Source organism: Hyperoodon ampullatus (genome assembly GCF_949752795.1).
Source record: "Hyperoodon ampullatus genome assembly, chromosome: 4".
Classification (NCBI taxonomy): Eukaryota; Metazoa; Chordata; class Mammalia; order Artiodactyla; family Ziphiidae; genus Hyperoodon; species Hyperoodon ampullatus.
Window position 1 is genome coordinate 133,816,625 of NC_136917.1, and position 27,778 is coordinate 133,844,402.

General features: G+C 42.1%; 1 protein-coding gene across 1 annotated transcript in view; it reads left to right on the plus strand.

Annotated features, from left to right (window-relative positions):
- LOC307051301 (chondroitin sulfate proteoglycan 4-like) overlaps positions 1–27,778 on the plus strand; it is a gene marked incomplete at both ends in the record, with an annotated part of 65,944 nt that overhangs the window by 22,171 nt on the left and 15,995 nt on the right. The window contains 5 exon segments of the mRNA XM_079701609.1: positions 1,313–1,489; positions 12,635–12,833; positions 16,590–16,721; positions 25,577–25,668; positions 25,670–25,909. Coding sequence (XP_079557735.1) covers positions 1,313–1,489; positions 12,635–12,833; positions 16,590–16,721; positions 25,577–25,668; positions 25,670–25,909 — 840 coding nt within the window.

Here is a 27,778-nt window from a genome sequence, read left to right on the forward strand (position 1 = left end):
AAAAATGTTGGCTCTATTTTATCAAAACAAACACAACCCCAGAGACTTTCTGAGAAGTTCAACTACTCCTGTCGGGCTTTAGAAGTTCTGTTCTGTTGTATTTTTGGGTCACATATTCACTGAAGCCAAGTTCCTTCTAGCTTTAAAATTCTCCTGGTCTCTGATTTCAATCCTGAGCTCTTCCGTATTTCCATCAGAGCCTTAAAGACATGGAAGGCGTTCTGATCAAATCAGTGCCTATCACAAATCCAAGAGGAGGGGGTTTCCCTGGTGGCGCAGTGGTTGAGAGTCCGCCTGCCGAGGCAGGGGACACGGGTTCGTGCCCCGGTCCGGGAAGATCCCACATGCCGCGGAGCGGCTGGGCCCGTGAGCCATGGCCACTGAGCCTGCGCGTCCGGAGCCTGTACTCCGCAATGGGAGAGGCCATAACAGTGAGAGGCCCGTGTACTGCAAAAAAAAAAAAAAAAAAAAAAAAAAAAATCCAAGAGGAATTTCAGAATGGAAATTAGAAAGATGAAATCTATCAGGGATAAAAAATTAACATTTTCATTTTGGTTATTACAGTGAGAGAAATCTGGCTTGATAGAATAATTCAGTTCCAATATATTTCATTATACTCTGTCCTCAGGAGATGTATGATAGCTAGCTATGGGTAGCATCTGTTAAGAGATACATCAGAAATGATTGTATTTTGAAGGAGGAGGAGCAGGATTAGGAGGTAGCAGGTGCAACCTTGCGTACAAAGAGCAGTTAAGGGAGTGATGCCTGCTTAGCTCAGAAAAGAGAAGTTTGGGGAAACTTAATAGTTGCCCTGGTCCATGTGTCTCCAAAAAGCAGAAATCCAATCAGTGGGTGAAAACTTCAGAGCGTAAGTCCGACATTCTGAATCGTCCAATAAAACAATCCACAACTTCAAAAATTAGTCACTCTAAATAAACAAGTAGAGTCTGAATTTTAATGGGTATTGCTCCATTGGAAGAAAGGGTGGAGTATGTCACTTACAACACATTTTAGGGTTAGAAATAGCCTTTGAACTCAGGTCTTCTGGTAACCAGTCCAGCATTCTCTTTACTAACCCACACTGCTTGATCACTCTGCTCCTCATGAAACTTATTTCTGGGATGCAGCACTGCTTCATAAAAATTAGACCATCCATCATAATTTGCACTCTGATTGTCAGAATCATACTTCATGGGATGAACACATGCTTCTGTGTTTTAGATATAAAAAAATCAGGATTTCTTTTAAAGCACTTTTTCATATTTTTAAATTATATTTCAGTAGTTTGGTGATATTTTGTTGTTGGTTACAGGTAGAAAATGAATTGATTTCCTATGTTCATGATGATAGTGAGGACCTTCTTGACAATTTCACTATCTTTGCAAATAGCTCAGAGCTTGGAAAACAGCGTTTGCCTCAAACTCTTTCTGTGACTGTTGAATCAGTAAATGATGAGGCTCCAGTAATAATAGCCAATAAAATCCTCCAGGTAAGTGCTCCATGCTTTTGGATTTATCATAATAACATAGAACTACCAATTTGATTTTCTTTTGTATTATTTTTACTGTTAAATAATAAGATATATGACTACATATGTATAGTTGACATATTCCTCCTGGTTTTAAATAAATGCTAGTTATTACCGAGACATTCTGTTGGTTACGGCTTGTGCTATTCTAACCCAGTAATCTTTTTTTGGGGGGGGTAACTATTTAATAAACTTTAGTTTTTGAGTAGTTTTAGGTTCACAGCAATGTTGAGCAGAAGATACAGAGATTTCCTATATACTCCCTGCCCCCACCCCACATCCATACCCTACACCATTATCAACATCCCCTACCAGAGTGGTACATTTGTTATTATTTATAAACCTGTATTGACACATTATTATTACTCAAAGCCCATAGTTTATGTTAAGGTTCATTCTTGGTGGTGTACATTCTGTGGGTTTGGACACATATTTAAGGACATGTAGCCATCACTATAGTGTCATACAGAGTGTTTTCACTGCCCTAATCATCTTCTGTGCTCTGCCTGTTCATCCCCTACCCACCACCCCCTGGCAACCGCTGACCTTTTTGCTGTATCTATAGTTTTGCCTTTTCCAGAATGTTATTTGATTGGAATCATACAGATCCCATACATTTCAGATTGACTTCTTTCATCTAGTAATACACATTTAAGTTTCCTCCATGTCTTTTCATGGCTTAACATCCCAATTTTTGGTGCTGAATAATATTCCACCATCTGGCCATATATCACAATTTATTTATTCATTCACATGCTGAAGAATATCTTGGACTCACCCAGTAATCTTAAATGCTGTTTTCTAAGTGGCAAAGGATCTAGACCACCAAGCTACAAGATGGTGCAGCACACCCGTGATGTCTGGCTGGTGGTCGACACAAAGAGAGAAAGGGTCTTTGGTGAGAGTGGTGGCCAGGTGGGTGACAGGGAGGGACAGGAAGAAAGCAAGGAGAACAACAAAGAAATAAGGAACTGTAAGCCTTTGACCTTAATTATAAAACACCCCAGCACCAACTAAATGATTGTGCAGGCATACACAGGAGCCCACCAGGGGCTAATCAAACTAGGAAATGTTACATTGCTAAAAATCACTGGAGTTTGTTTTTTTAATTAAAAAAATTTTTTTTGGCTGCATTGGGTCTTCATTGCTGCATGCAGGCTTTCTCTAGTTGCGGCGAGCAGGGGCTACTCTTCGTTGCAGTGCATGGGCTTCTCATTCCAGTGGCTTCTCTTGTTGCGGAGCACGGGCTTTAGGGTGCGCGGGCTTCAGCAGTTGTGGCACGAGAGCTCAGTAGTCGTGACTTGAGGTCTCAGTAGTTGTGGCTCACAGGCTTAGTTGCTCTGCAGCATGTGGGATCTTCCTGGACCAGGGATCGAACCTCTGTCCCCTGCATTGGCAGGCGGATTCTTAACCACTGCACCACCAGGGAAGTCCCAATCACTGGAGTTTTTAAAATCTATTATTTGCTCAAAATAATTGGATCTCGGAATAGGCTTTTTAGTGCTTTTTGTTATATTACAGCTTGGTTTGTTATGCAGCCTCTACATTTTAAGGGGAAAATTAGTGGTACTTGGACCTTTGGAACTTGTCCCTTTATCTTTTGGTTTACTTCACAGTCATTACCCAGGTAGCCTGGGGATGGTGTGTTCCAGCTGGTCAACCTCATGGGCTGCCCCCCTCTGTTTTCAGCTGCCTTTCTCCCTCTCCTCACACTTATTCTTGTTGTATTAATACCTACTGACTCATTCTCAGCAAAGCGATCTAAGAAGTAGGCTGCAGACCAGCATGATGAATTGTAGGGGTCAATTATTATTAAACACAGTTATAAAAGTTTACATGTATTACTGAGTAGAGACTGGACATCTTCCATATTGGTGTCATTTTCACAGCCCTACAAAGGAACTGCTGTGATTTATAACCTCGTTATAGATGGGAGCCCTGAGGCCCCAGGCTGTCACAAGGGAAGGTGTGGATTTGAAGCCGAGTGTGCCCAAGTCTGACTCTCTTGCCACTGTGCTCTGCACTTCCCCCATTACCTGTGACGGACTCAGGCTCTCTCAGTGCATCTGTGTGATCAGGGCTGTCTTACTAGTAAGAAGAAGTCTCCAGAGCTGTTGTGCCCTTTGCTTCTACTAAACTGGACTTAAGGGAATAGGTCTGCAGCAGTTGTACTGACATCTGTGTGTTTGCCCAGGAACCTCGGCAGAGGATTTGGGCATTTTGCTGCATGATGCAGAACTGCAGGATGAGAAAGATCCAGGGGAGGGACCTAGGATCTAGAAAGATATGGGAGAAGAGCTGGAGTTGGCAGAGGGAGAGGAAGAACAAAGAATTAGATAGTGAACTCTCAGGCTTCTTTATGAAAAGGAATTGAAGCCCCACTGTGGGCTGGGAGGTACCATGGATTGTCAGATGCACCATCAACTTAATAATAGCTTTATTGTATTTAAATGTACCTGTCAGTTTAAGATGTTCAGAACATTGAATTGTAAGGAGAAAAAAGTGTAACCTAGACTTTGTTTCTGTCTTCCCTTAAAATTAGGGAAATACAGTCTACCGGGAACCTTGAACTTGCTCAGGCAGTTTGCCCCGACCTCTTCCCCCATCCCTGATACCAGAGTGTTTCTCTCAAGAGGAAAAGGAAGAATAGCCCGAGTAGGAGCCATTTCCTTTATTCCTATCTTCTTCACTAGATAGCCTGGATCCAGGCCAGGAAGGGTACAACTTTGGAGGGATGTGGTCATTTGACACTGGCCCTTTCTGAGCTTGTTCGTTTATTTATCTAGTAAGAAATTCATTTCTGTTTTGAACGTTCTGGATTAAAGTTAGGAGACCAGAGTTTAAGGCTTGTAAACTGCCCAATTTAAGCAAAATTTCTCTGGGTCTCACCTTCCTCAATAGCAAAACCATAAGCAGGTTTCAGGGTAAGGTGTGTGAGTGTGTATGTATATGTGTGTGTGTGTGTCTGTATGTGTGTGTGTTTTCCTTGGTCATCTGTCAGTCCCTCCCAGTTCTAATATCCTGTGGTTTTTATGACTGTAAACCTTGCTTGACACTCTCTGGGTGAAGCTGCACTTAGACGGATGGAGGGAGTGTTGAGCCACCTTTTTCTATTGGATGGACGTACTCTGGTATACACTGGGGGAACCTTTTCTCTTTGAGAAACATATGAATAGTTTTGGTTTTAAAGTCAGTGTGTCTAAAATCTGGAGGTGACTAGGTACTACGGTAGGACATATTAACTAGTCATGCAAACATGTAGAAATAGTTTTGGTAGGATTTGCTTGATTGTTTTAAAATGGAAGGGATCTCAAGAATTTGTTTCTTCAGTTGTAGGTACTGGTCATGGTGCTCTATCAATGAAAATCTTTCTATATCAAGAAAGATTTAGGCTCATTTGCCAAAACGAGTCTTTCTTTTTTTGAATTAGGACTGTTGTGAATAGAAGCTTTCTAGATTTCACTGACTCCAGCCATCCGGTGCAGAATGTAGTACCAGGGCTCCTTAAGCAAAGGCATGTTACCCCCTCTGGGAATCCTGGCTGGACTCTGGCTCCCCAGGCTTCTAGACGTGCTGCTCTCATAGATGCTTCCCTGGCCACGCCAGCAGAAAGAGCACCAGGCCATCCTCTGTCCCTTGACCCTGCTTTATTCTCCTTTGTAGTAAACAAATAAACAATCTGTTGTTTGCCACCTCCCATAAACGTAAGCTCCATTGGGAAGGGACTTTCCTGTCCTTTTCCTGTGCTGCCCTCAGTGCCTGGCACAGTGCCAGGCATGTAGTAGGGGCAATAAATTTTGAATGTCTAAGTGCCCTGTGGAGCTTATGTTGAGTGGAGAAGACAATAAAAGTATGTGATAAATAGAGTGACGATCTGCTGTATTTTTCTGCAGAGCATTTAAAGGGACAGAGAGTGATGGGGTTAGAGAGTGATGGGGTTAGAGAATGCTGACCTTGCAGAGAGTGTGGAGTGAGGGAGGGTCTCTTCAAGGAAGGGATGTTTGCATGGAGCCCTGTGTGTCAGGGGTCCCCAAGCACTCTCCAGGTTTGCTCGTTAGCAAGGACTCATAGAACTCAGCATATAGTCAAACTCATGGCTAAGATTTATTACAGTGAGAGATAAGAAGCAAAATCTGCACAGGGAAAAGGCATGTGGGGTGAAGTCCAGAGGAAAGTAGGTCAGGCTATAAGAGTCCTCTTCCAGTGAAGTCACACAGGATGCACCAGCAGCAAGTTGTGACAATGCGTGGGAAGTGCTGTCTACCAGGGAAGATCATTAGATCCTGAGTACCCAGTATGTTTACTGGGAGCTGGTCAGGTAGGCGCCCTCTGCCTAGGATGACCCAAAGTCCCGGATTCCCAGAAGGAAAGCAGGAGTCCTGCACAAACCACACTGTTTGTGCTGTTTAGATACAGTGAGCCATTCTTATTAGTTAGGGAAAGTTTTATATCAGTACAGAAAACCGTTTGACAATCGAGTTCCCAGATTGTTGATGCCAGCCAAGTGCCAACTTGCAAGCAGGACTTTCTAAGGAAAGGCAGTCTTAAGCCTGCTTTGTTAGCTCTTTTTCTGAATAAAGGCCAGTGTAGGGGTGCTTGTGTTGGGGAGTGAGGAACCATATGAATGTTTGAGGCAAGAGCATTCCCAGCAAAGGGATAATCCAGAGCAAAAGTTGGGAGTCTGTAGCAGGTTTGGCATATTTGAGGACATGAGAAGCTTAGAGTGGCCAGAGCAGATGGAGGGAGGAGAGTGGTCAGACATTAGGTTCCATGGTGAGAGCTGGTTTCTGGGCATAAGGACCCCCTACACTAGACAGTTTCATTCCACTGGCCTTCTAGAGGTGAGGATGGGGAAGTGGACCAGCATTTATTGAGCCTCTGCTGTGAGCCGGGCTCACTTCTAAAAGCATCACATGTGACTTCTCATTCAATTCTCTCACAACCCTTGACATAGAATGAGGATTACAGTAGACGTGGGGCACAGAAAGGCTAAGTCCCTTGGTCAAGGTCATACAGTTAGTAAGAGAGTGAGTTTTAAGCCCAGGTAGTCTGAGCAGAGTCCACACTCTGCTATCCACGATGAGAATGATGTGGAAGAGTGTTTTAAAACTCCAGGTTGCAAACTATTAATAGACTGTGAAATTAATTGAGTGGATCAGGACCAACATTTTAAAAACAAATTAGATAGAATAAAATAGAATAGAACAGGTAGCATCAGACTGCACTGTGTGTAGCGAGGGCAGAATTGTTATATGAAACTTTTGCGTCATTTGAAACACACACATATCCATATATGCATATGAGTAATAGGTTGTTTTGTAAAAGGTATTCCTTACTTTGGGTGTTAATCAGAGAACATTGTATGCCGCTGATCTAGCAAAGCTAAATGTTTTTATACGGATAAATCACTTTTTAAAATTACTCGTCCTGTTTCTAGGAACACCTGCGCTTTTACAGGTTGAGTAAAGTCCTAGGAGTTCATTTTTGGAAACTTCTATTTAGAAACGGGTACTGGAAGGTTATAACAGAGTTAATGCAGACTGTAACAACCGCCTCCCCCCTATACCCCTTCATCAGGGTACTTTACCACATGCCAGAGGTCTCTGTGTTTAGTGGAGGAGCACAGATTGCCGTCCTCAGCTTTGAAGTCTCCCTGTGAGTACCCATCATCATAGGGCTGCTGGCCAGGGTAGCCCTGCCTGCCCATCCACTGCCCATCTGCCTTGCTGTGTCCAGCAGGAAAGGAGATAGGGGTGGACGGACCAGGTATATTGTCTGCAAACCTGGCTGATTCGCTTTAGGTTCTGCTCTTATGGCCCAAAGTCATGTTGGGGAGGGCAAATACAGAAAAGGAAGAACCTAAATTATAAAATTTTAAATATTTGAAGAAAAAGGGATGTAGACCAGGGTATATAATTACAACATTGTTTTCCTGTTATATATAGCATAACGTGAATGGAACTGGTTTAAGGATTTTAGAAGAAGGAAATCTTTTGCACTAAAATTTTATGATATAACTAGTGTCTATTATCAATGTCAGCGTAATTTAGACCTGATGAAAAAGAGCCAAGAGACAGTCAGGAATTGGTCTTGCTGATTTCAAGAGCCTGTATTGGCAGTTTATGACATCTAAGATATTCTTTACTTTATGCCCCTAATTTTTTTTTATTGGAGTATGATATCTCTATCATATCCATGAGAATGTGTAATAACAACGGCAAATGAACACAGAAAACTTCCTGGAAAAACTGTGTGTGTTGAACATAATGCAAGTTATTCTCACAAATGGATAACTGTTTATACAAAAGAACTGCCACACATTAGGCTTGTTAACTTTCTGAAAACTAGTGTATAAAGAGTATGCATTTCATCAAAATAGCAGAGCTGTGGGAGTACATTTTCCAACAAACAGATAATTTCTCCAAAGCTACGGTTACTAGTTACTTCTTTCCAGGCAAAAGTTTCAAATGTAGGGGATGATTTCAGACAGTGATTTTTCTTCTTCTAGATTTCAGAGCATAGCAAACAGTAATAACAACTATCATTTACATAATCTTAATGGTAGCTAATGCTTACCTAGCACTTACTCTGTTTCTGGCATTGTTCGAAGCATTTTATATTTATTTACTCATTTAATCTTCAACAACTCTATGGAATATAGTTTCTATTTTAAGGATGAGGAATCTGAGACACAGAGAGGCTCAGACATGTGCCCAATGTCAGTCCTGGAAGAGCTGCTGGGAGGCAGTAAGTGGCAGAGCCAGAATGCAGGTTTCTGCTCGTAACCATGATGCTCTACTATCTCTTCCTTCATGGTTATAGTTAAGAAGCCCAAGGACCTGGTGAGGTAGATAAAGCAAGTATTGCTGTTATTTCCATTTTAAAGAAGAGAGAAAGCTTCAGAGGTTAAGTGACTTGCCCCAAATAACCAAGTTAGACAGTGGCAGAGTCTGGGGCAAAAACAGTCCTAAATATGAATTAATAAGCCCTCTGTATTATGTAGGGTTCTCCAGAGAAACAGAACCAATAAGGTGTGTGTGTGTGTGTGTGTTTATTTACTTGTTTGTTTGTTTATTATAAGGAATTCGCTTTTGTGATCATGAAGGCTGGCAAGTCCCAAGATCTGTAGGGTGAGTGGGCAAGCTGGAGACGTAGGAGAGCCGATGGTGTAGTTCCCATATAAAGGCTGCCAGGAAGAGCCAGTGTCCCAGTTCAAAGGCAGTCAGGCAGGAAAGGATTCACTTTACTGCCCTGACGCTAGGGAAGGATCAGTCCTTTTGCTCCACTCAGGCTTTCAGCTGATTGGTGAGGCCCACCCACCTGAGGGAGGACAATCTGTGTTACTCAACCCATTTAAAGGTTAATCTCATCCAAAAACATTCTCATAGAAACACCCAGAATAATATTTGACCAAAGAGCTGGTACCCTGTGGCCCAGTCAAGTTGACACATAAAATTAACCATCATAGTCTTCAGATTCTCTGGTGTCTTTGACTTTCTTTCTTTTTTTTAAATAAATTTATTTATTTTTATTTATTTATTTTGGTTGTGTTGGGTCTTCATTGGTGCGCGCGGGCTTTCTCTAGTTGTGGCGAGCAGGGGCTACTCTTCGTTGCAGTGTGCGGGCTTCTCACTGCAGTGGCTTCTCTCGTTGTGGAGCACGGGCTCTAGGCACGTGGGCTTCAGTAGTTGCGGCACGTGGGCTCAGTAGCTGTGGCTCATGGGCTGTAGAGCACAGGCTCAGTAGTTGTGGTGCAGGGGCTTAGTTGCTCTGTGGCACATGGGATCTTCCCGGACCAGGGATCGAACCCGTGTTCCCTGCATCGGCAGGCAGATTCTCAACCACTGCGCCACCAGGCTTTGACTTGCAAACAACATTTTCTCAAGACCTTCAGACTATCCCACGTGACTGCTCACTCTCCTTACTTATCATTGGAGCTTAGAGGAGACAGCATGAAGGGTCATCTGCAGTCTACCCGCGAGAAGGAAGTGGGAGGATAGGGTCAGAGCTGCTAATAGCATCTCAGACTCTGGATGGGAATTCAGAGGCAGAAATCTGAACGTTAACCCCTCGGGCCCATCATTTCAAGTGTATTGAAAGTATTTTAACAAATTGCCTTAAGTCACAGGACTTGTGGCTGGCTGATCATGGCCATTCAGTGGTACAGGAGATCATTTCTGTCACGACCAACTGGAGTTAGGAATTGGAGTTAGACCACGTCTGGTAAATCCTTTGCATTTTACTCTCAGAAGTATGTTCTCCTGAACATACTCTCTTTTGTACTCAAGCATGACCAGTGATTTTCATGCATACCCGATAAAATGTATTGATGTCCACAAGGGGGCTTCAGTTTTCTATTTTTCAACTTTTGCTTTCAGTGATACTGTACATTTTGTTTTATTGTTGTTGCTGTGCATACCAGAAGTAGAACTGTTTGCTTGTTTCCCATAAGCACTTGCCATCACTGAAAAGAGCTTTGAGAGCTAGGGACAGTGGAAGAATGAAGGCAGCAAAGTCTGAACCGGTGACTTGGAGGCCTGAAGGCCTGAAGGGGTCAAATAGTGGGAGAGTCAGTTCACAGATATTTCACATCTCTCATATGAAACTCAAAACAAAGGTCTGGGTTTTTAAATATTAAGAGCATAATTTGGATATATTGGATCATAATTTTTCTAAGTCCCACTAACCTCCTATTTAAGTTAAAGGTGAATTAAAAAATATATCATTCCAGGTTCAAGTGTTACTTTTTTCAGATACTAACTCCTTAAACCATTATTTCTTGGGCTTTGGGTCATGTTGAAATCTGAATTCAAGTTTGGAGTCTTTGTTTTTCTTGTCCCCACCCATTTGAAGTTTCCGTTACCAAGGACTAGGCATTAAATCAGGCCTCACCGAAAGCAATGGACCTTTTAATTGAACTAAATTTGGTTTGAGTGGAAGTGGAGACCTGAGGTTACTAGCTCCTGTTTTCAGTGGCAGGTTTTACATTTGTTTTGGAAGATGGTGTCTTCCAGAGGCAAGAGGAGCAAAAGCCGTGTTTCACAGAAGAGTAGCTACAGTGGAAAACATGCTTCATCCAGCTTTCGTATGCATGGTGTCGGAAAAAATGAGTATCTACGAGTCATGGGAAGAGAAATGGCAGTACATTTCCAAATCAGTTCAAGTTCCTGAAAAAATGAGAATAAAATGCACAGATGGATTTAAATATGTAAAAGGTGAAAAACTTGAATGATTGGACTTGGAATTTTGTTAAGCAGTCCAACTTGTGTATTTTATAGAAACTGTAGGCTTTCCATGGATTAAGTGAAGACCAAAACTTTATAATTTGAACATTAGGTTGATTAACATTTCTGGTAGCTATTAAAAAATTGATGTCCTTAGAGTTTAGGGCTGAAAAATCCTCAGTGGGCATATTCCAAATGCCAAGATATAGGAGCATCCATTGACAACACAATCATTAAATGGATAAACTATTTATCTCAAATTATGGAGGAATGCTGTGGGATTAAACAAAATGTACAGCACATATTATAGAATAGCCAAATTTATGGTTACCAAAGGGGAAAGCGATGGGGGCAGGGATAAATTAGGAGTATGTGCTTAACAGATACACACTACTGTATGTAAAATAGATAAGCAACAAGGATTTACTATGTAGCACAGGGAACTATATTCAATATCTTGTAATAACCTATAATGGAAAAGAATCTGAAAAATATATGTATAACTGAAGCACTTTGCTATACACCTGAAATTAAGTTAATATGGTAAATCAACCATACTCCAATTTAAAAAAAAGTTTAAAAAAAGAATAGCCTTAAAAGTGGTAATCAGGGTCTTCCCTGGTGGTCCAGTGGTTAAGAATCTGCCTTCCAATGCAGGGGACATGGGTTTGATCCCTGGTCAGGGAACTAAGATCCCACATGCCGCGGGACAACTAAGACCGCATGCCACAACTAGAGAGCCTGCACACCGCAACTAGAGAGAGGCCCGTGCGCCTCAACTAAGACCCAACACAGCCAAATAAATAAATATTTAAAAAAAGGAAGTGGTAGTCATTAAACTCCAAATGACTTTTAAGTAATATGAAGAAATCACATCTATCCTCAGAGCCAAATCTGATGAAGAAGATGGGTAACATAAAGGTAATATTTATTGCTTACGATGTGCCAGATAAAGCTTTTTCTAAGCACTTGCAGATCTTAACTTACTCATTATACACAATCATTCTATTATTTCTAGTTCACTATTGAGGAAACTGAGGCACAGAGAAACTGAGAAATGTGCCGAATGGCCTGTCACGTCTGGTAGGTAAATGTAGGAATCCTATGTACTTTCTAATCTCCCTATCTCAAATTCTGTTTAGTTACAGGTAAGTTATTTCATAAACTGCCTTTTCTACTGAGAAGAACAGCCCCTTAGGCCAGAGCAATTACCTAGTAAATTGCTTAGGATTGAATTTTTAAGCAAGTTGGTAACAAGTGTAGAAGATGATCAGGTTCTAGTCAGAGAGCAAAGGATGACACATAAGCTTGGGAATGTGCACAGAATTTCTGGGAGGAGGACATTTATAAATACAGAGAGAAATGAGAAAATCTAGTCAGTGATAAAGCCGACATCTTTTGTTTTGGTGAAATATCACGTGACTGCAGGATTAGAGAAACTCGAAACAGCCTAATTCCATCAGACCTGGTGTGTCGTTGTTGTTTTTTTTTTTTTTTTTCCGGTACGCGGGCCTCTCACTGCGTACCGAAAAAAAGGCCTCTCTTTCTTAGTAACCATCAGCTTTTATTGCTTTTATACTTTATATAAACACATATGCCGTTTAAATTATTAATTTTGAATAAATAACGATGAATCCTATTTTTTATTGAAACTTCATAAACCTCATAAATCAAATAAACACTACAACATGCTCTGTATTTCATCTGGCATTTAATTATCTGTCTGTTTTGAATTAAGAATCTTCATGCTTTAAAAACTCGGTGAATGGCTTCAGTTTTTAAATCTTTGTGCAAGGGGCCAGGGTCTCATAGCTATTCAGTTTACTAGTGTTATATGATTGGAATTGGTCCTTTCAAGATCTGTGATTCTCTTCTTTTTAAGGTGTGGGTGAATTCTCTCACTGAGATTACCAGTGGTGAACTCTGTGCAGAAGATGGGGACTCCTCCCCACAGGACCTTGCCTACTTGGTCTCTCCACCCAGCAATGGGCATTTGGCTCTCAAGTCCTTTCCTGGCCGAAGCATGCAGAACTTCACCCAGGCTCAAATCAATGAGGGTCAGCTAGTGTTTGTACACACTGGTATGTCACTGAGAAAAACAACGTGAAACTAAAATGTGTTTCAATCAGAGGTTAACATGTAGTCAAACCTAATAGCTGCTGAAGGAAAACCACAAGCCATCTAATAATTTTGCAAACTCTGTAATTTTTTAAAAAGTGACACAGTTTGGTGAGGTCAATAATGGCAAACATTAGAGAGTACCTGTAACTCACACGTGGCTTACTCACACTGTCGTGTAAGGCCTGCGCTCATATATATGCTTCTCAGAAAGCCTTTTCCTGACCACACACTAAAATAGCGTCTCTTCCGTCACCCACTATCCCTTACCCTGGCTACCTGACATCGCAGTATAGATTGATTTGTTCATTTGTTTGTTGTCTGTCTTCCCCACTAGAGTATAAGAGCTAGAAGAATAGGCTCTTTCTTTTGTTTGCGCTTATATCCTCAGCACAGTGCCTGGAACATAGTAGGTGCTTAATACAAACTTATTGAAAGAATGAAATCATATTGAATACCTATTATGTGCCAGGTAATGTTCCAAATGCAAGGGATACATTAGTGAACACAACAAATGTATTTGTTAAATGAATGAACACACAAATGAATGAATAAATATAACTGTAAATTTAAGAGACCCTGACATTAAAGGACTTTGTTTTCTTCCTTCTGGTCATCAGTAAATCAGTAGGCCAAATAGCCACTGATTTAAATCTGCAGAAGGGGTGATCTAACCTGCCTTTGTTTCCAGGCTACCCTTGTCAGTGGTCGCAGAGAGGAAGCCACCCATTCCCAGCCTGCAGGAGGAAATGTGGGGGAGCATGAGCTGGGGGCACATGATGGGAAAAGCTAAAAGCCATGTCTTTCCAGCCATGTTTAATTATCTTCTTGGAAAACACAGTAAAGAAAATAAAGATTAAAATCTTCTAAATTCAAATGTAGTGATTTCCTGATTATCTTTGCAGTTAAGTACAAAGAATCCCCAGGTAATCTGAAAATCATTTACTATGTGACTGCTGTCATCTAGTGGTACCAAACCTGTAGCCCGGGGACCTGTTGGGGATTAGTTTTATTGCAACAAGATCCTAAGTCCACCCACATATGTACCAAAGCATTATTTCTAGACTGAATGATCTTTTCCACATATGTGTGTTTTTATTTTTTAATTGCATGCAGATGCGCTCATTAGTAAAATACAATTTATTTTAAGGGACATTGAAGTGACAGGATGTTTCTGCCAATTATGTATGGTTTTGATTAGTAGATACTAAAAATCCAGGTATTATTAGGCAAGGGACTAGGAAGGCTTTTTTGTTTTTCTTTTTTTCTTTTTTTTTTTTTGCGGTACGCGGGCCTCTCACTGTTGTGGCCTCTCCCGTTGCGGAGCACAGGCTCCGGACGCGCAGGCTCAGCAGCCATGGCTCACGGGCCCAGCTGCTCCGCGGCATGTGGGATCTTCCCGGACCGGGGCATGAACCCGCGTCCCCTGCATCGGTAGGCGGACTCTCAACCACTGCGCCACCAGGGAAGCCCTAGGAAGTTTTTTATCTCTATGCAAGAATTATTTTATTTTCAAAATGGTGAGAACTACTCTAGAGACTTGCACAGGGGAGGTTTGGAATTTCTAAAACGATGCAGTTTGCAATGGAAAGGAGTTATTGACTCTCTGACACATGCTAGGCACTGCAGAAGGTGTAATCACATGTTCCATTTCATTTAACCTGCAGAAGTTCTCTGTGTGAGTGGAAGTGATGATCCTGTTTTAGAGATGAAGAAACTGAGGCTCAGAAAGATATAAGTTGGTCTGACCGTAAAGCTGGGCTTTCTCCACTAGCTGCCACCCATTGAAGGCTAGAGTAGGTTGAAGAACTGAAGTTACCCTTTGCAGTGAAGGATTAAAATATAAATAAGCTCTCTGGATTGATTTATTTATTAAACTACCAGGTCAATATTTGCTTTTGGCAAGTAGAGAAAATAATTTCTCCTTAAAAAGCAGGAAGGAGGATTATAGTCAAGCTCTTTGAGAGTGAATCATTACATTTTGTAAATGGACTTGGAGGCAATAATAGCCTTCCAAGTGGCTGGAGCCCAGCTGCGGACGAGTCTCTTGCTGAAACCAGCTGGTTCTCCCTGCTACATCTGTCCATCAGCAGCCCCAAACAAAGGCTTAGGTTTAATTAGTCTCTCTTAGCATTTATATTTGCAAAGTACTCTGCCATTAATCTAATTCATTATTCCACAGAGCAACCTAAGTAGGTCGATAGAGCTGAGAAGTGGAGGAGCTAAGTGATTTCAGGTTGCCCTTCTGAAAGTACAGTCAAGTCAGGAAGATCTGAGGTTGTACAATAGAAAATCCACAGGTCACAGCTGCTTTCATGTTTCCCTCCTTCCCCCTCTTTGGTCATAATTAGTATGATAGTTAGGGCATACCCAGTACACTATTCTAGTATTTGTTTTGATATAATTCCTTCCGATTCCATTTCTGTTTTGTTTCCAGATTCATGAAATGTTCAAAGTGCCTAATGGCAGAAAGCATTCTCTCCCTAATTTCACATTTAATTAAATACAATTTTCAAAGTGCTGTTTCTAGTCAAAACGAGCAGACAAAGAAAAATAACATTTCGTTGTGGGCCTCTGCTCTGAATTAGGCAGACCCAGAATTATTCTCTTTCTCTGTTTTTTTGTGGGTTTTTTTTTTTTTTTTTTTTTTTGCTGTTTTTAAAAATATGACTCGAGTGTTTTGGAAAAAAATTTTAAAGGCTGTAACCTTTTTTTGGTGAGGAATCAGAACTCCCTGGGTTTGCTTAGATAACAGAGCCTTGAGAGACCGTTAAGCCATCAACCAGCCCTTTATTAAATCATGTTATTACGGGAGTAGTAGGTAATTGCAGAGTGAACCATGCCTCCTTTGTTCCCTGCCACATGTCCCGGAGGGCAACAAAGAGGGCATTTCTACCCATTACATGATGCAGAGACCTGTGGGCCTGCAGATTTACTGCTGGATGAACAATTTCAAAGGGTGGGGGGACTGTGATCATCAGGCTGTCTGCGTGGTGATCTTGCCTGGTGCTTTGGGAGTCAGATTGGTAAAGCACTCCCGGGAACAGGATCAATAGGGGGTCCGACTCAACTTCTGTTTCGCACATAAGTTAATTTATAACTTTTCTGGTATCACTAATTGATCCCTTGACAGAAGTATGGGAGTAGAATTCTCTTCTTGCAGGAATTTAACAAAACTGGGGCAGAGTCTTTCTCCACTTTTCTCTTTCCCCTCTTAGCAGAAAACAGCTAGTTTGAAATAGATGAATAATGGGAAATTATTTGGGGGGAGGGGCTAAGTGTTATTTACTTCCCTCTAGTTTTCATTTTTCTTATTATCAAGTGTTATCAGTAGTTCAGAAATTGCTAAGGGCTGTGTGTGTGTGTGTGTACATTGCATGCATGTATTACTTTTATTGGTATAAATTGATGCCAAAATAATAAAATGCAGGTGATGAACATGTTTTAAAATTTTTAAAAAATTTCTTAGAGGTCACATCTTTGCTTTCTTTTATTTCTCTCAGGAGGGGGTGAGGCAGGAATATGCATTTTAGAGCTTTATTGATGTTCTTTTAACTTTGTGTTTTGGCAATATTTGATTTGGTGAGCTCAGTGACTATTAACATACTCTCAAATTGATAGGGGTCACTTTGCAGGGGGATCAGGTGGGAGAGAAGGTGAAAGTGGGTGGCTTTTGCAAAACAACCAAATTGACCAGAATGTCATTTCTTCTTTTAAAGGAGCAATGTCAGGAGGCTTTAATTTTCAGGTTACTGATGGTTTGAACTTTGCACCACGACAAATTTTTAGTATCACAGCTCGAGCTCTGATCATTAGCTTAGAAGTAAACAGAGGACTGAGCATCTTTCCAGGTAAGATTTTAACTTCATTGGGTGTTTGGGTTTAAGTGTTTTTCAATTTATTTAGAGAGTTCTACCTGAGTGGTATAAAGTATCATCTTTTACTATAGAGTGATATCAACAACAGTTACAAAGTCCCAGAAAGAATTGTCTCTTTGCAGGAATTTCGCAAAAGCAAGGCTGGGTCTCCCCCACCCCTCTCTTTCCTATCTCCCGTTCCTCAGAAGAGGGCGTGTTGGTGAAGGGCAATGCGGGGAGGAATCTTTATGTTCCATGTGCGCTTTCTTCCTGCTCTCTCCTTAGGGTCCTTAAAGAAGCAGGAGAGCCAGGCTCTGTCCTGACCATCTAGATCTTGGGGTTTTCATTTCTGAATATAAAACGCTGTGTATCAGGGGGACCATCAGGATTTCACTGAGTTCCTGCTTCGGGGCCCTGAAGCCTTTGGACTGCTTTTTGCCAAGAATGGAAAGATCTAAGGTAGCATCTCTGGCTCAGTACCCTCACTGCAGGAATAGAAAAAGATTTGGCCAATGGCAGGGGTAATAAAAAAGGAGGAAAAAAAATTAAAACTTATTTCCCAAAAAAAGCACTGAGGTAGACGGCACAGGAAATAATAAAATTTTATATTTCAGTTTAAAAAAAAACCTGTGCATTGTAACTTGTTTAACTGATACGCATTTTCAGTCAAGTATAGATGGAAAAAGACACTAATCATTTTATTAATTATGGCCCCTCCATGGTTACTCTAGCCAGTTGTTCTCAAGCTCTGGGAAGATTTAAAAAATACCAGTGTCTCAGCCTCACCATACACCAATTGAATGGGAGTCTTTGGAATGGGTCCTGGCCATCATTATTTTTTTAAGTCCCAGGTGGTTCTGAAGTACAGCCAGGACTGAGATCCATGGGGCTAGCATTGTACTAGTCTTTTAATCCTTACATCTATGCAAAATAGGTGATATATTCACAGTCAGTTGGCAGAATTTGTGGCTTAAAGAGATGATATAACTTGGCTATGCAACCAGGAAATAGATAAAGCTTACATACCTCTATTGTAACCCTAGAGAAAAAGGTTACTGTTTGTAACTTAAAAAAAAAAGACAAGAATTTTAAGGAGAAATTTTGAAATTTTTAGGTGCTTTAAGCATTTGAGCTCACAAAAAGAAATCTTATCAAAATCCAGTTGAAAATATGTTAACCCAGATTCTTTTCTTCTGAAGCCTTTTTTTTTTTGCAGTACGTGGGCCTCTCACCGCTGTGGCCTCTCGCGGCCATGGCTCACAGGCCCAGCCGCTCTGTGGCACGTGGGATCTTCCCGGACCGGGGCACGAACCCGTGTCCCCCACATCGGCAGGTGGACTCTCAACCACTGCGCCACCAGGGAAGCCCTTCTGAAGCCTTTTTATGTTCCATAATTTTTCTCTGAGGATAAGTGTGATTCTTCTATTGGGTTTTTCAAGGCAATTAGGGTGCCATTTAGTGTTTTCAAAAATAAGCAAACTACTGCACCCTAAAATTCTGAAAAATACAGCAATCTATTAAAAAGAGGGTCTAAAATCAGAGTAAATCTGGTTGCTGCAAAAGATTAAATACCTTTCATCTATTCTGGCTAAACTCTGGTTTAGTAATTGAAGACAGTTTTATTAGATTAAAGGGGAGCCGCTACAGCTTAGAAAGTTTTGAGTTTCTGGCACCTGCTTTACTGAATATTAGTTTAGCAAGAAAAATGTGTTGTCACCTTTGTGGAACTATGCAAAACATATAGTTTTCTTAGCCCTGTGTTTAATATTTGGACTCAGCCCTGAGCCACCATCTCATTTCCCTTCCCAACATGCGCTGCATCTGCCCTGCCCTGGCCTCCCCGTATCCTGTATCCAAGAACGCTCCACTGGAACTTGCACGTTATCCTCAGATTCCAAAGTGAGCTGTTTCATTTTCCAGCTCCCTCTAGCTCATTAGGTCTGTTATTCTTGGTTTCTGTGTCGCCTTTTATCCCCAGACTGTGACTTATTTCCAACTCCAGCTCCTGGCCAGTAGGAAGGAAAATGGATTTTTATTGTATGTTTCCATCAGGTGGTCCTTACATTTGATCTGAGGTTGGATGGGTGTGGAATGAGAACAATAGAGCCACAGATTTTAGAGATGGGATGGACACTATGGGTCACTTGGTCCAGTTGTTCTTGGCATTCTTCCTACCCTAACATCCCCAAGTATCAGTGGCCCCCTCTGTTCTGCATCAGAATTCGTAGGTGTGGACATGGTTCTGAAGACCACATCTCATCCTCTCTCCAGGACACAGTTGAGCCTTGCTCAGTCTGGCCCATGGCCCAGCAGCTTCCCCAGGATGTTGGTCCCTGATGCTGTGTGAAGCTGCAGGGATGATGATGACAGATGCCCCAATCTTCTTCCCTCAGGACCCCCCATGTCAGGTCCTGCTGGGAGCAGACCCTGAGTGACCTCTGCCGCCCTCATCTATTAGCCAGCCCCTTGGCGGGGGGGATGGGAGGCACTCTGTGTCCCACCTCTGGGGTGACTCCAGCTGTCAGCTGTCCACTGTTGCTGCTCTTGTCAGACTTGAGTTGACCTGTATGTTCTGAAATATCAGGGAAAATCTATTCCTTTTTATAGAGCTATGGATTTGATAGAACTATAATAGGAGAAAATCTATTCCTATTCTAGAATAGATATTCAAATACTATTAATATTTATGTTTTTATAGTGTTTGATATTTTTTATCTACTGAACTGAGTTGTGAGAAGGATTTAAACAAAATAATGTGATCAAGTTTTTTGTTTTTTTTTTTTTTTTTTTTTTTGCGGTACGCAGGCCTCTCACTGCTGTGGCCTCTCCCGTTGCGGAGCACAGGCTCCGGATGCGCAGGCTCAGCGGCCATGGCTCACGGACCCAGCCGCTCCGCGGCATGTGGGATCTTCCCGGACCGGGGCACGAGCCCGCGTCCCCTGCATCGGCAGGCGGACTCTCAACCACTGCGCCACCAGGGAAGCCCTGTGATCAAGTTTTGATCATCTCTATTTGGCACATAAAAAACACTGAGGCTTGGACAGGTTCAAAGTCATGTAACTAATAGGAATCCTAAGCCCCAAGACCGAGTGCCGATGCCAACCCCAAACCCTGTGCTCAGATCACAGCTCCTGCCCTTTCTGTACGTGCCTGTGTTCCAGGGCTGCCTCTATTTTAGAATATCAGTTCCCTGAGAATGAGACCATCATGGTGGCTATTTAGTTTGTCTCCTTCTTAATGTTATTGATGGATTGATATACACAACCAGGAAAAGATACATAGCAATTTAATAAACAAAAATGATTATACGGAAATTTTGTGTGTTTTACTCTCTTGGGTTATGGAAATACTGCAACCCAGAATTAGCCAACTTTTTTTTCACCCTCAGTGATCCCATGCCCATTGGGCTTTCCCCACCAGCCCAGCAGCCCGTGGCCATGATACTACCTCCTTTGCATATACTGCCCTAAAAAGTGGCCCTGGCTCTAGACTTGTAAGAATTTGTAGCGTTAGACAAGGTAGTGATAAGGATACTTAGTGGGTGAATGTTTCAAGGTTAGTCATAGCTCGTATGCCCTGCCAAATTTGAGAGTCACTCTTTAGCTCAGTTATTTTAAAGCAGGAAGAACTATAGTTCTAAACAAACTTCTTGCGCGTGTGAACTAAGAAAAGAAATTCACTCGATGTGTATTTTCATTTTGTTATTTTGTATATATACACACATAAATACACATACATACATATATATGTGCATATATATTTGTGTGTATGCGTGTGTGTGTTTATATTCTGTTTCTTTCAGGAAAATTTATTCCCCAGAAAGGAATTTTGTAACCAATTTTTTTCACCTTGAATGCCACCATTGAATGTGTTTATCTTTAGTGATGGCATTTTGGAACAAACTATGGCATTAGGTCCTAGTCTTTCTGTGTATCCAAGTTGTACTTGGCTCTTGTACATAGAGTGTTGAGGAAGGGTTGACCTTGAGAGCTTTGTCAAACTAGTCTAGAATGTAAGCTTACACAGACCTAGAGTTAAGTAACCGATTAGTGAAGGGTATTCATAGCAAACTGTGTGACTTCAATCCCCTTGGGGTTTGGTTATGATACAGAGGGAATCATGTCTCACCAATGGGCCATCTGTCCTCCATGGTGGGAATTGAGGGAGAGAAGAAAGCAGAAGGAAGTCACAGCATATCGCTAAAGAGAGAGCAGAGATTTATAAAACCTTTTAGTCAGATGGTGTTGAAACACTGGATTGAATATTGTAAGGCTTAGCAGGAGATAACCGAGAGCTATAAGAAAAGATTGTCAATCTTCAAGGAAAAAAATAAAGGCTTACTAAGTAGGGAAATAAGAGACTTATATTCGAGAGTACACTAATCATGCAAAATATATTACGCTAAACGTCCAGTGAGGGCGCAGACTGGGTGAGCTACTTGAGTTCAGGGGAGGAAAATTTCCCATAGACTGCAGTGGTGAGGGAGATCTTGTTGGCCAGATGGGTCTTAGGCTGCCCCTGCAGAGTGAGTAGCATTACGATGGGTGACAACAAACAGGGGTGAGCATACCCGAGAGGACAGCATAAGATGTGTCCAGATGTGAAGCCCAGGGAAGAGGCAGGCTGTGTCTGGAAGGTGGAGAGCAGAATCTCTCAGATTTCTTGCATGATTCCTCACATTTCCTAACTCAGATATCATTTCAGCACTGAGCTCAAAGTAATATAGTGTAGGCAATATAGTGTCAACTTTTTAATAATACTCATTTCAGAGTCAGTGAGACCTATGTTTGACCATTAGGCAAGTTGCTTAACCTCTCCGAGCCTTATCATCCCTTCTTAGTGATGAGGAAACAAATACATACTTCTTAGGATTACCATGACATCTGAAAGAAAAGGCAGGACTGTGTTTGTGCTATTTCCTGGTATATCTCTACTCCTTATTCTAGGGCTTGTCACATACAAGGCACTTGATAATGTCTGTTGAAGAGATGCACATGGGCTTCCCTGGTGGCGCAGTGGTTGAGAGTCCGCCTGCCGATGCAGGGGACGCGGGTTCGTACCCCGGTCCGGGAAGATCCCACATGCCGCTGAGCAGCTGGGCCCATGAGCCATGGCCTCTGATCCTGCGTGTCCGGAGCCTGTGCTCCGCAACGGGAGAGGCCACAACAGTGACAGGCCCGTGTACCGCCAAAAAAAAGAGATGCACAAGACCTCCTAGCCTGGTGACCATGAAACTCTTGCTGTTATGGTGGTGGTTGTTTTTCATGAAATAAACACAATAGGTGTACTTAAAAGAAGGGTGAAAAAGATGTCTTTACTCCAAGACTTAGAGTCTTTAACGCTGATTTGCTCTTCAAATCTCCAAGAGTTACATATGGAGTGACAGCTTGCCAAACAGATATGGTTAGAGTCCTTTTATTACCACACTCCTTGTAGGACAGTTCTTCTGTGGAATATAGATTTAGGTGGGACCTTCGTGAACCCTTTCCCAAATTAAGTGCTTGAAGCTCATGGATGAAAGTATCAATGCTTGGATGAAAGGAGATGGGGTGGCGGCGGTGGGAATGATGGCTCTTGGTGAACTGGGCTGACGGCAAGAGATGCTCATGGAGCAGTGGCAACATGGGGCCAGCTAGCCTTTCTGACTGAGCATGCTCCAGGTGACTGCTGACTAGCAACTAGACACTCTTCTGGGTTAGGAAGCTCGACAAGGGAATGAGGGGTTAATATAGCCTGGCTGAGAGAAAAGTACTCTTGGCCTGGAACATCTCTGGTGGCCTCTACCCCAAAAGGCTAAATAAGATAATGAAATGATTCTTTGAAAGAGTCCCTCCCACCTACCCCCCCCCCCCACACACACCTGCCAAAGGTAATCCTTGAGGTGAAGGAATAAATGAAAAGTTGAGTCCTTTATAAGAAGGAAATAGTTAAGAAGGCACGTTGGGGAAGAGTTGCAAATCACAACTGAAGATGAGAAGTTGGATGCTGGGGAGCCCAGAAACTGCACACAAAAGAGGTATAATCCACTTGACAGGATGGGGGCCACCTTGGCAGGCAGCAGAGAGTGGGCCTCAGTTACGACTTTCTGTAATGTTGACTAAGCATACAGAATAATTCCTCTTGGCCTCCCCGGGCTGACCTCACATCCTGGGTCCCCAGCTGCAGAAGCTAGAAGGTGGCAGTGACTGCAAAACTTTCAGTAGCAAGAACTAAGAGAAATGTGGGAGGGAGTTAAAGCATCTTTGTGTGTGACAACAAAGGTTGTACCAAGGCAGTCCTGAATCTGGGGCAGAACTGTGTTCCTGAGGCTGATATGTCCAGGTACTCCTGCCTACCCCTCAGGAGCCCCAGGACCTAGTGCCTATCTCAAGAGCTCCGGTATTTTATTTTATTTTATCTTTTGTTTTTCAGCTTTATAGAGGTATAATTCACAAATAAAATTGTAAGATACCTGAAATATACAACCTGATGATTTATGTATACATTATGAAAAGATTCCCCCCATCCAGTTAATGAATACATTCATCACTTCACATACTTTTTTCTTTTCAGTTCTACTCTCTTCGCAAATTTCAATTATACAATGTTAACTATAATCACCATGTTATACATTAGATCCTCAGACCTTATTTATCTTAAAACTGAAAGTTTATACCCTTTTAGCAAACTCTCATTTCCTTCACCCCCAGCCCTGTGGCAACCACTTTCCAATCTCTGTTTTCATGAGTTTGACTTTTTTTTTTTTAAGATTCCACATATAAGTAATACCATGCAGTATTTGTCTTTCTCTGTCTGGCTTGTCTCACTTAGCCTGGTGCCCTCTAGCTTCATCCATGTTGTTGCAAATGACAAGATTTCCTTCTTTTTTAAGGCTGAATAATATTCCATCGTGTGTGTGTGTGTGTGTGTGTGTGTGTGTGTGTATCACATTTTACAACATTTTCTTGATCCATTCATCCACTGATTGACATTTAGGTTGTTTCCATACCTTGACTATTTTGAGTGATGCTGCAATAAACATGGGAGTACAGATTTCTCTTTGAGATAATCATTTTGTTTCCTTTGAATATATACCCAGAAGTGGGATGTCTGGATCATATGGTAGTTCTACTTTTAATTTCTTGAGAAACCTCCATACTATTTTCTATATCGCTGCACCAATTTACATTCCCACCAACAGTGTGCAAGGGTTCCCTTTTCTTCACATCCCTCACTAGCATTTGTTCTTTCATGTCTTTTTGATAATGGACATCTTAACAGGTGTGAGGTGATATCTCATTGTGGTTTTGACTTGCATTTCCCTGATGATTAGCGTTGATGAGCACCTTTTCATGTGCCTGTTGCCTATTCGTAAGTCTTCTTTGGAAAAAATGCCTATTTAAGTCATTTGCCCATTTTAAAATTGGGTTATTTGGGGTTTTTTGCTACTAAGTTGTATGAGATCCTTGTATATTTTGGATATTAACGCTTTATCAGATATTGGTTTGCAAATATTTTCTCCCATTCCATAGGTTGCCTTTTCATTTTGTTGATGGTTTCCTTTGCTGAGTAGATGTAGTCCCACTTGTTATTTTTGGTTTTGTTGTCAGGTATTTTAAAGGGAGCCTCTAAATTAAAGGCTCAGAACAATCTTTGCATGTTTGAAAATCTTACTGAAAACTGGCTTCCTCGTGTATTAGCTGTAGTCAAGGTCCTGCCTTTAAGTACCTAATGTGGTTTAAATACTGCAGTCAGTGGCCCTCACTCTCCAAGGCTATAATGGTTGAGTCAGGAAAGCAAAATGAATGTCATTTAGGAGGCTTAGTTATTATTGGGTGATTGGCTCAACTTCATAGACAACTTATAAAGTGCGGACTCCAAGAGCTAGTGCAAGGCCCCTGTGCAAGACCTAATGCTAAAGCCCTTTAGCAAGGGCTAAAACAGAAAAGAGAAGGTGAGATTCTGGGCCAGGATGACTGTAAATCTCTCTCAGATCTGCCATCTTATCAGGTTGGGGATATTCCCTAAACCCATGCAAAGTAAAGTGATAGAAACTCTAGCCCTATATTCCTCAAATTGTGGTCCATGGACCTCTAGTCTGTGAACTGATAAGAATGGGAAGTGAAAGGAGGTCTTTAGAAAATTTTATAGCAATTTGACATTGTTGCGACATTTTATTGTATTTTATAAAATTATTGATCCACAATGGATTTGGTGGGAAACACTGATCCTTCACTAGAGTATTTGAGAAGCACTGCGCTAACCTGAATGTCCCCAAGTCCCTCTGGCCCTTAGTTATCAATGAGGTCACATTAGCACACTGACCACTCACTGGTTCTTCTTTCCTTAACATCCACACAGGCCCTTCCCTCCCCACGTTGTCCATGCAAACTGCACATCTGGGGGCTCCTCTGGAGACCGCTACCATTTGTTTCAGAGCCAACCTCTCCCCCAGGCATCCACAGATGGACACTCCATTGAGCACCTGCAGCCACTGTCAGGCCAGGATGCATCTGTTCTCCCAAGTTTAGCCGGCGCCCCCTTCCTGTGCTCAGAGCCGAGCTGGGTGTCACTCGCCTGGCCTTGCCTTCTTTCTCTCGAGATCAGTTAGACATGCAGGACTGCGGGGGCCGAGGGGCTCTTTTCATGGGATTTTCCTCCTTCATCTCTGGCCCCCGTAGCAAAGTACATCCACAAACAGCAGGTGCATGGATCTGTTGGCCCCTCATAGCCCAATTTCAAGTTCGAGCTAGCCAGCCCCCCATACATAACTATGTGTTTTCCAGTTTTCAGGGGTCTGTAAAGATCATTTCATTAACCATAGCCTTCATATGCTTTATACTTACATGCATGTTTCAATCTTCACTTAGGTTCCATGAAGCCCCTTTCAGCTCGTGACCTGAGAGCTGTGACCAATGATGTGGACAGTGCAGGAAACAGAACTATAACCTTTACAGTTGTTAAGTTCCCCTAGACTCGGGAGGTTGGTGCGAGTCAATTCTGACAACAGCACAGAGGATGTTTCCATGTTTACGCAGCATCTGCTGAGTCCTGACATCTGTCCGTGCAGCTGGGCAGGGTTGGGCGTCTCTGCAGGGCGGACCCCTCGCTTGTCCTCATCCTGTGAAGCCAAGCAGACGTGCCCGTTTGCCCAGGCAGTTACTCATTCCCGCTGTGCTGGTTTTAAAACCGGACACTTTGTAGTGAGCACAGGATGGAACACAATTGTCAGAAAGCACCAAGCAAATTCAAACGCTGTGTCTAATAAATAAGAAGGGATCCTTTTATCACTAGAGATGAATTTAAAAGGAAACCCAAAGCAGAGTTGCAGGAGTAAATCCTACAGGATATGTCTGTCCATTTATGCTTAATATGTAAAATTATATACATAATTTCATGTATTGTTGTGTTTATATAAATATGTGCATATGTAAGGAGAGGGTGTGTATTTAAGCTGCACCCAGAGCCATCTGTTTCCAACTTCACTGGTGCTTTACCACTACCACCATCCACATGCCCTCTTTTAAATGCATAAGCCTTCAAGTCTTTTGATTTTTTTTTTTTTTTTTTTTTACTTTTGCATCCTAGGAATCTGACTGGTCATGTTTGCTTCTGTGTGATTTCATTTTCTAAATGTCTATGTTTCCAAACCATCTTCTTGCATATAACTTTTCTTGCTTGCCATTCAGCTTTCTTTTTCCATTCTTAAACTGTGTGTACAGGGAGCTGATAGCTGATCTGTCTATAGCTTTACATGACTAAGGAATAAAATATCCAAAGTCAAGTTTAGAGGAAATAGCCAGAGTAAACCACATGTCTGCCCTTTAACTGTTGAACCATTTTTCTCCAGGGTGATGTGGCAGAATTGAATTGAGCTTTTGCTTTGCTATTGCCTTTGTCTGGGGTGCATTTAAGGGAACAGATCATGAGGTTAGCATAAGTTCTGAAAGTGACACTGAAAAGAGGAAGTATAAATTCTCTAGTTCACAGATGAACTCTGGAGGAAGAAAATAGGGATTAGGGTGAAAAGTACATTGTGTGTGGGGGCTTAATATGCCCAAAGGCATCAAAACCTGCCCAGGTTCAGCTTACATTTTGAATACGAGCAAGAATGATGTCAGTCATATTAAGATGCCTTACGTCTAGCCCTAGTTCTTTAAAAAATATATATTTTTTGATGATGATCATTTCAAGCATTAGTTTCCACTACTTTTCATTGCAAATATATAATATTTTAGATTAATATGGTCTAAATAGGCTTTAGTGGATATGGTAGCCGAGATCCACTAGGTTATGCTGCAGTACCAAACAACTCCCCAGTCTCAATGGCTTACAACAGCAAAAGCTTATTTCTCACGTATGTTGTACATGGCCTGTGGGTTAGCTGCGGGTCACATCTGTCCCTTATTCCAGGGTCCACACTGAAGGAGCAACCCCTCTCTTGGGCATTGCTGTATTTGCAGCAGGGGGAAAAGAAGTGATGGTGGAAGCATGCGACAACTCCACACGTTTATGCTCGGAAGTGCCATGTATCACTGTGCTCACGTCTCATTGACTAAAGAATGTCACGTGAGCAAGCCTGGTGTCAGTGGTTTAGGGAAGGAGAACCATCTCATAGGGAGGAGACACTGAAACAATAGAACAGTCCACCACGGTGGGCTAGCCTGGCAATCACAAAATAGTTTATGATACATTGAGTACATTTTCCTGTAAAAACAAACCGCCCTCACAGACAACACATTTGTCAGCAGGAATTAAAGCCCCTAGCTAGTTATAAGGTCACAGGGCAGGCAAAGTCTTGATTGATTGGAATCCAATGATTTTAAGGTTTTATTTTTCCGCTCATTATTCCTTCTACTTTACGAACCAAGAGGCGAGTCAAGAAAACATATCATCAATGGCAGGTGGTAGTCTGTGGGTGATGTGTTGCCTTGGGGCTCAGGGCTGTAAAGGGCCTGCAGAGGGGTGTCTGGGATGAGGGGCATTAGAACCCACTGTCGGTCCTCGTGGAGGCAGGGGCAGGCTCCAGTGTGGAGGCACAGCCTGGGCGATGTCACAAGTCAGGCGTGGGG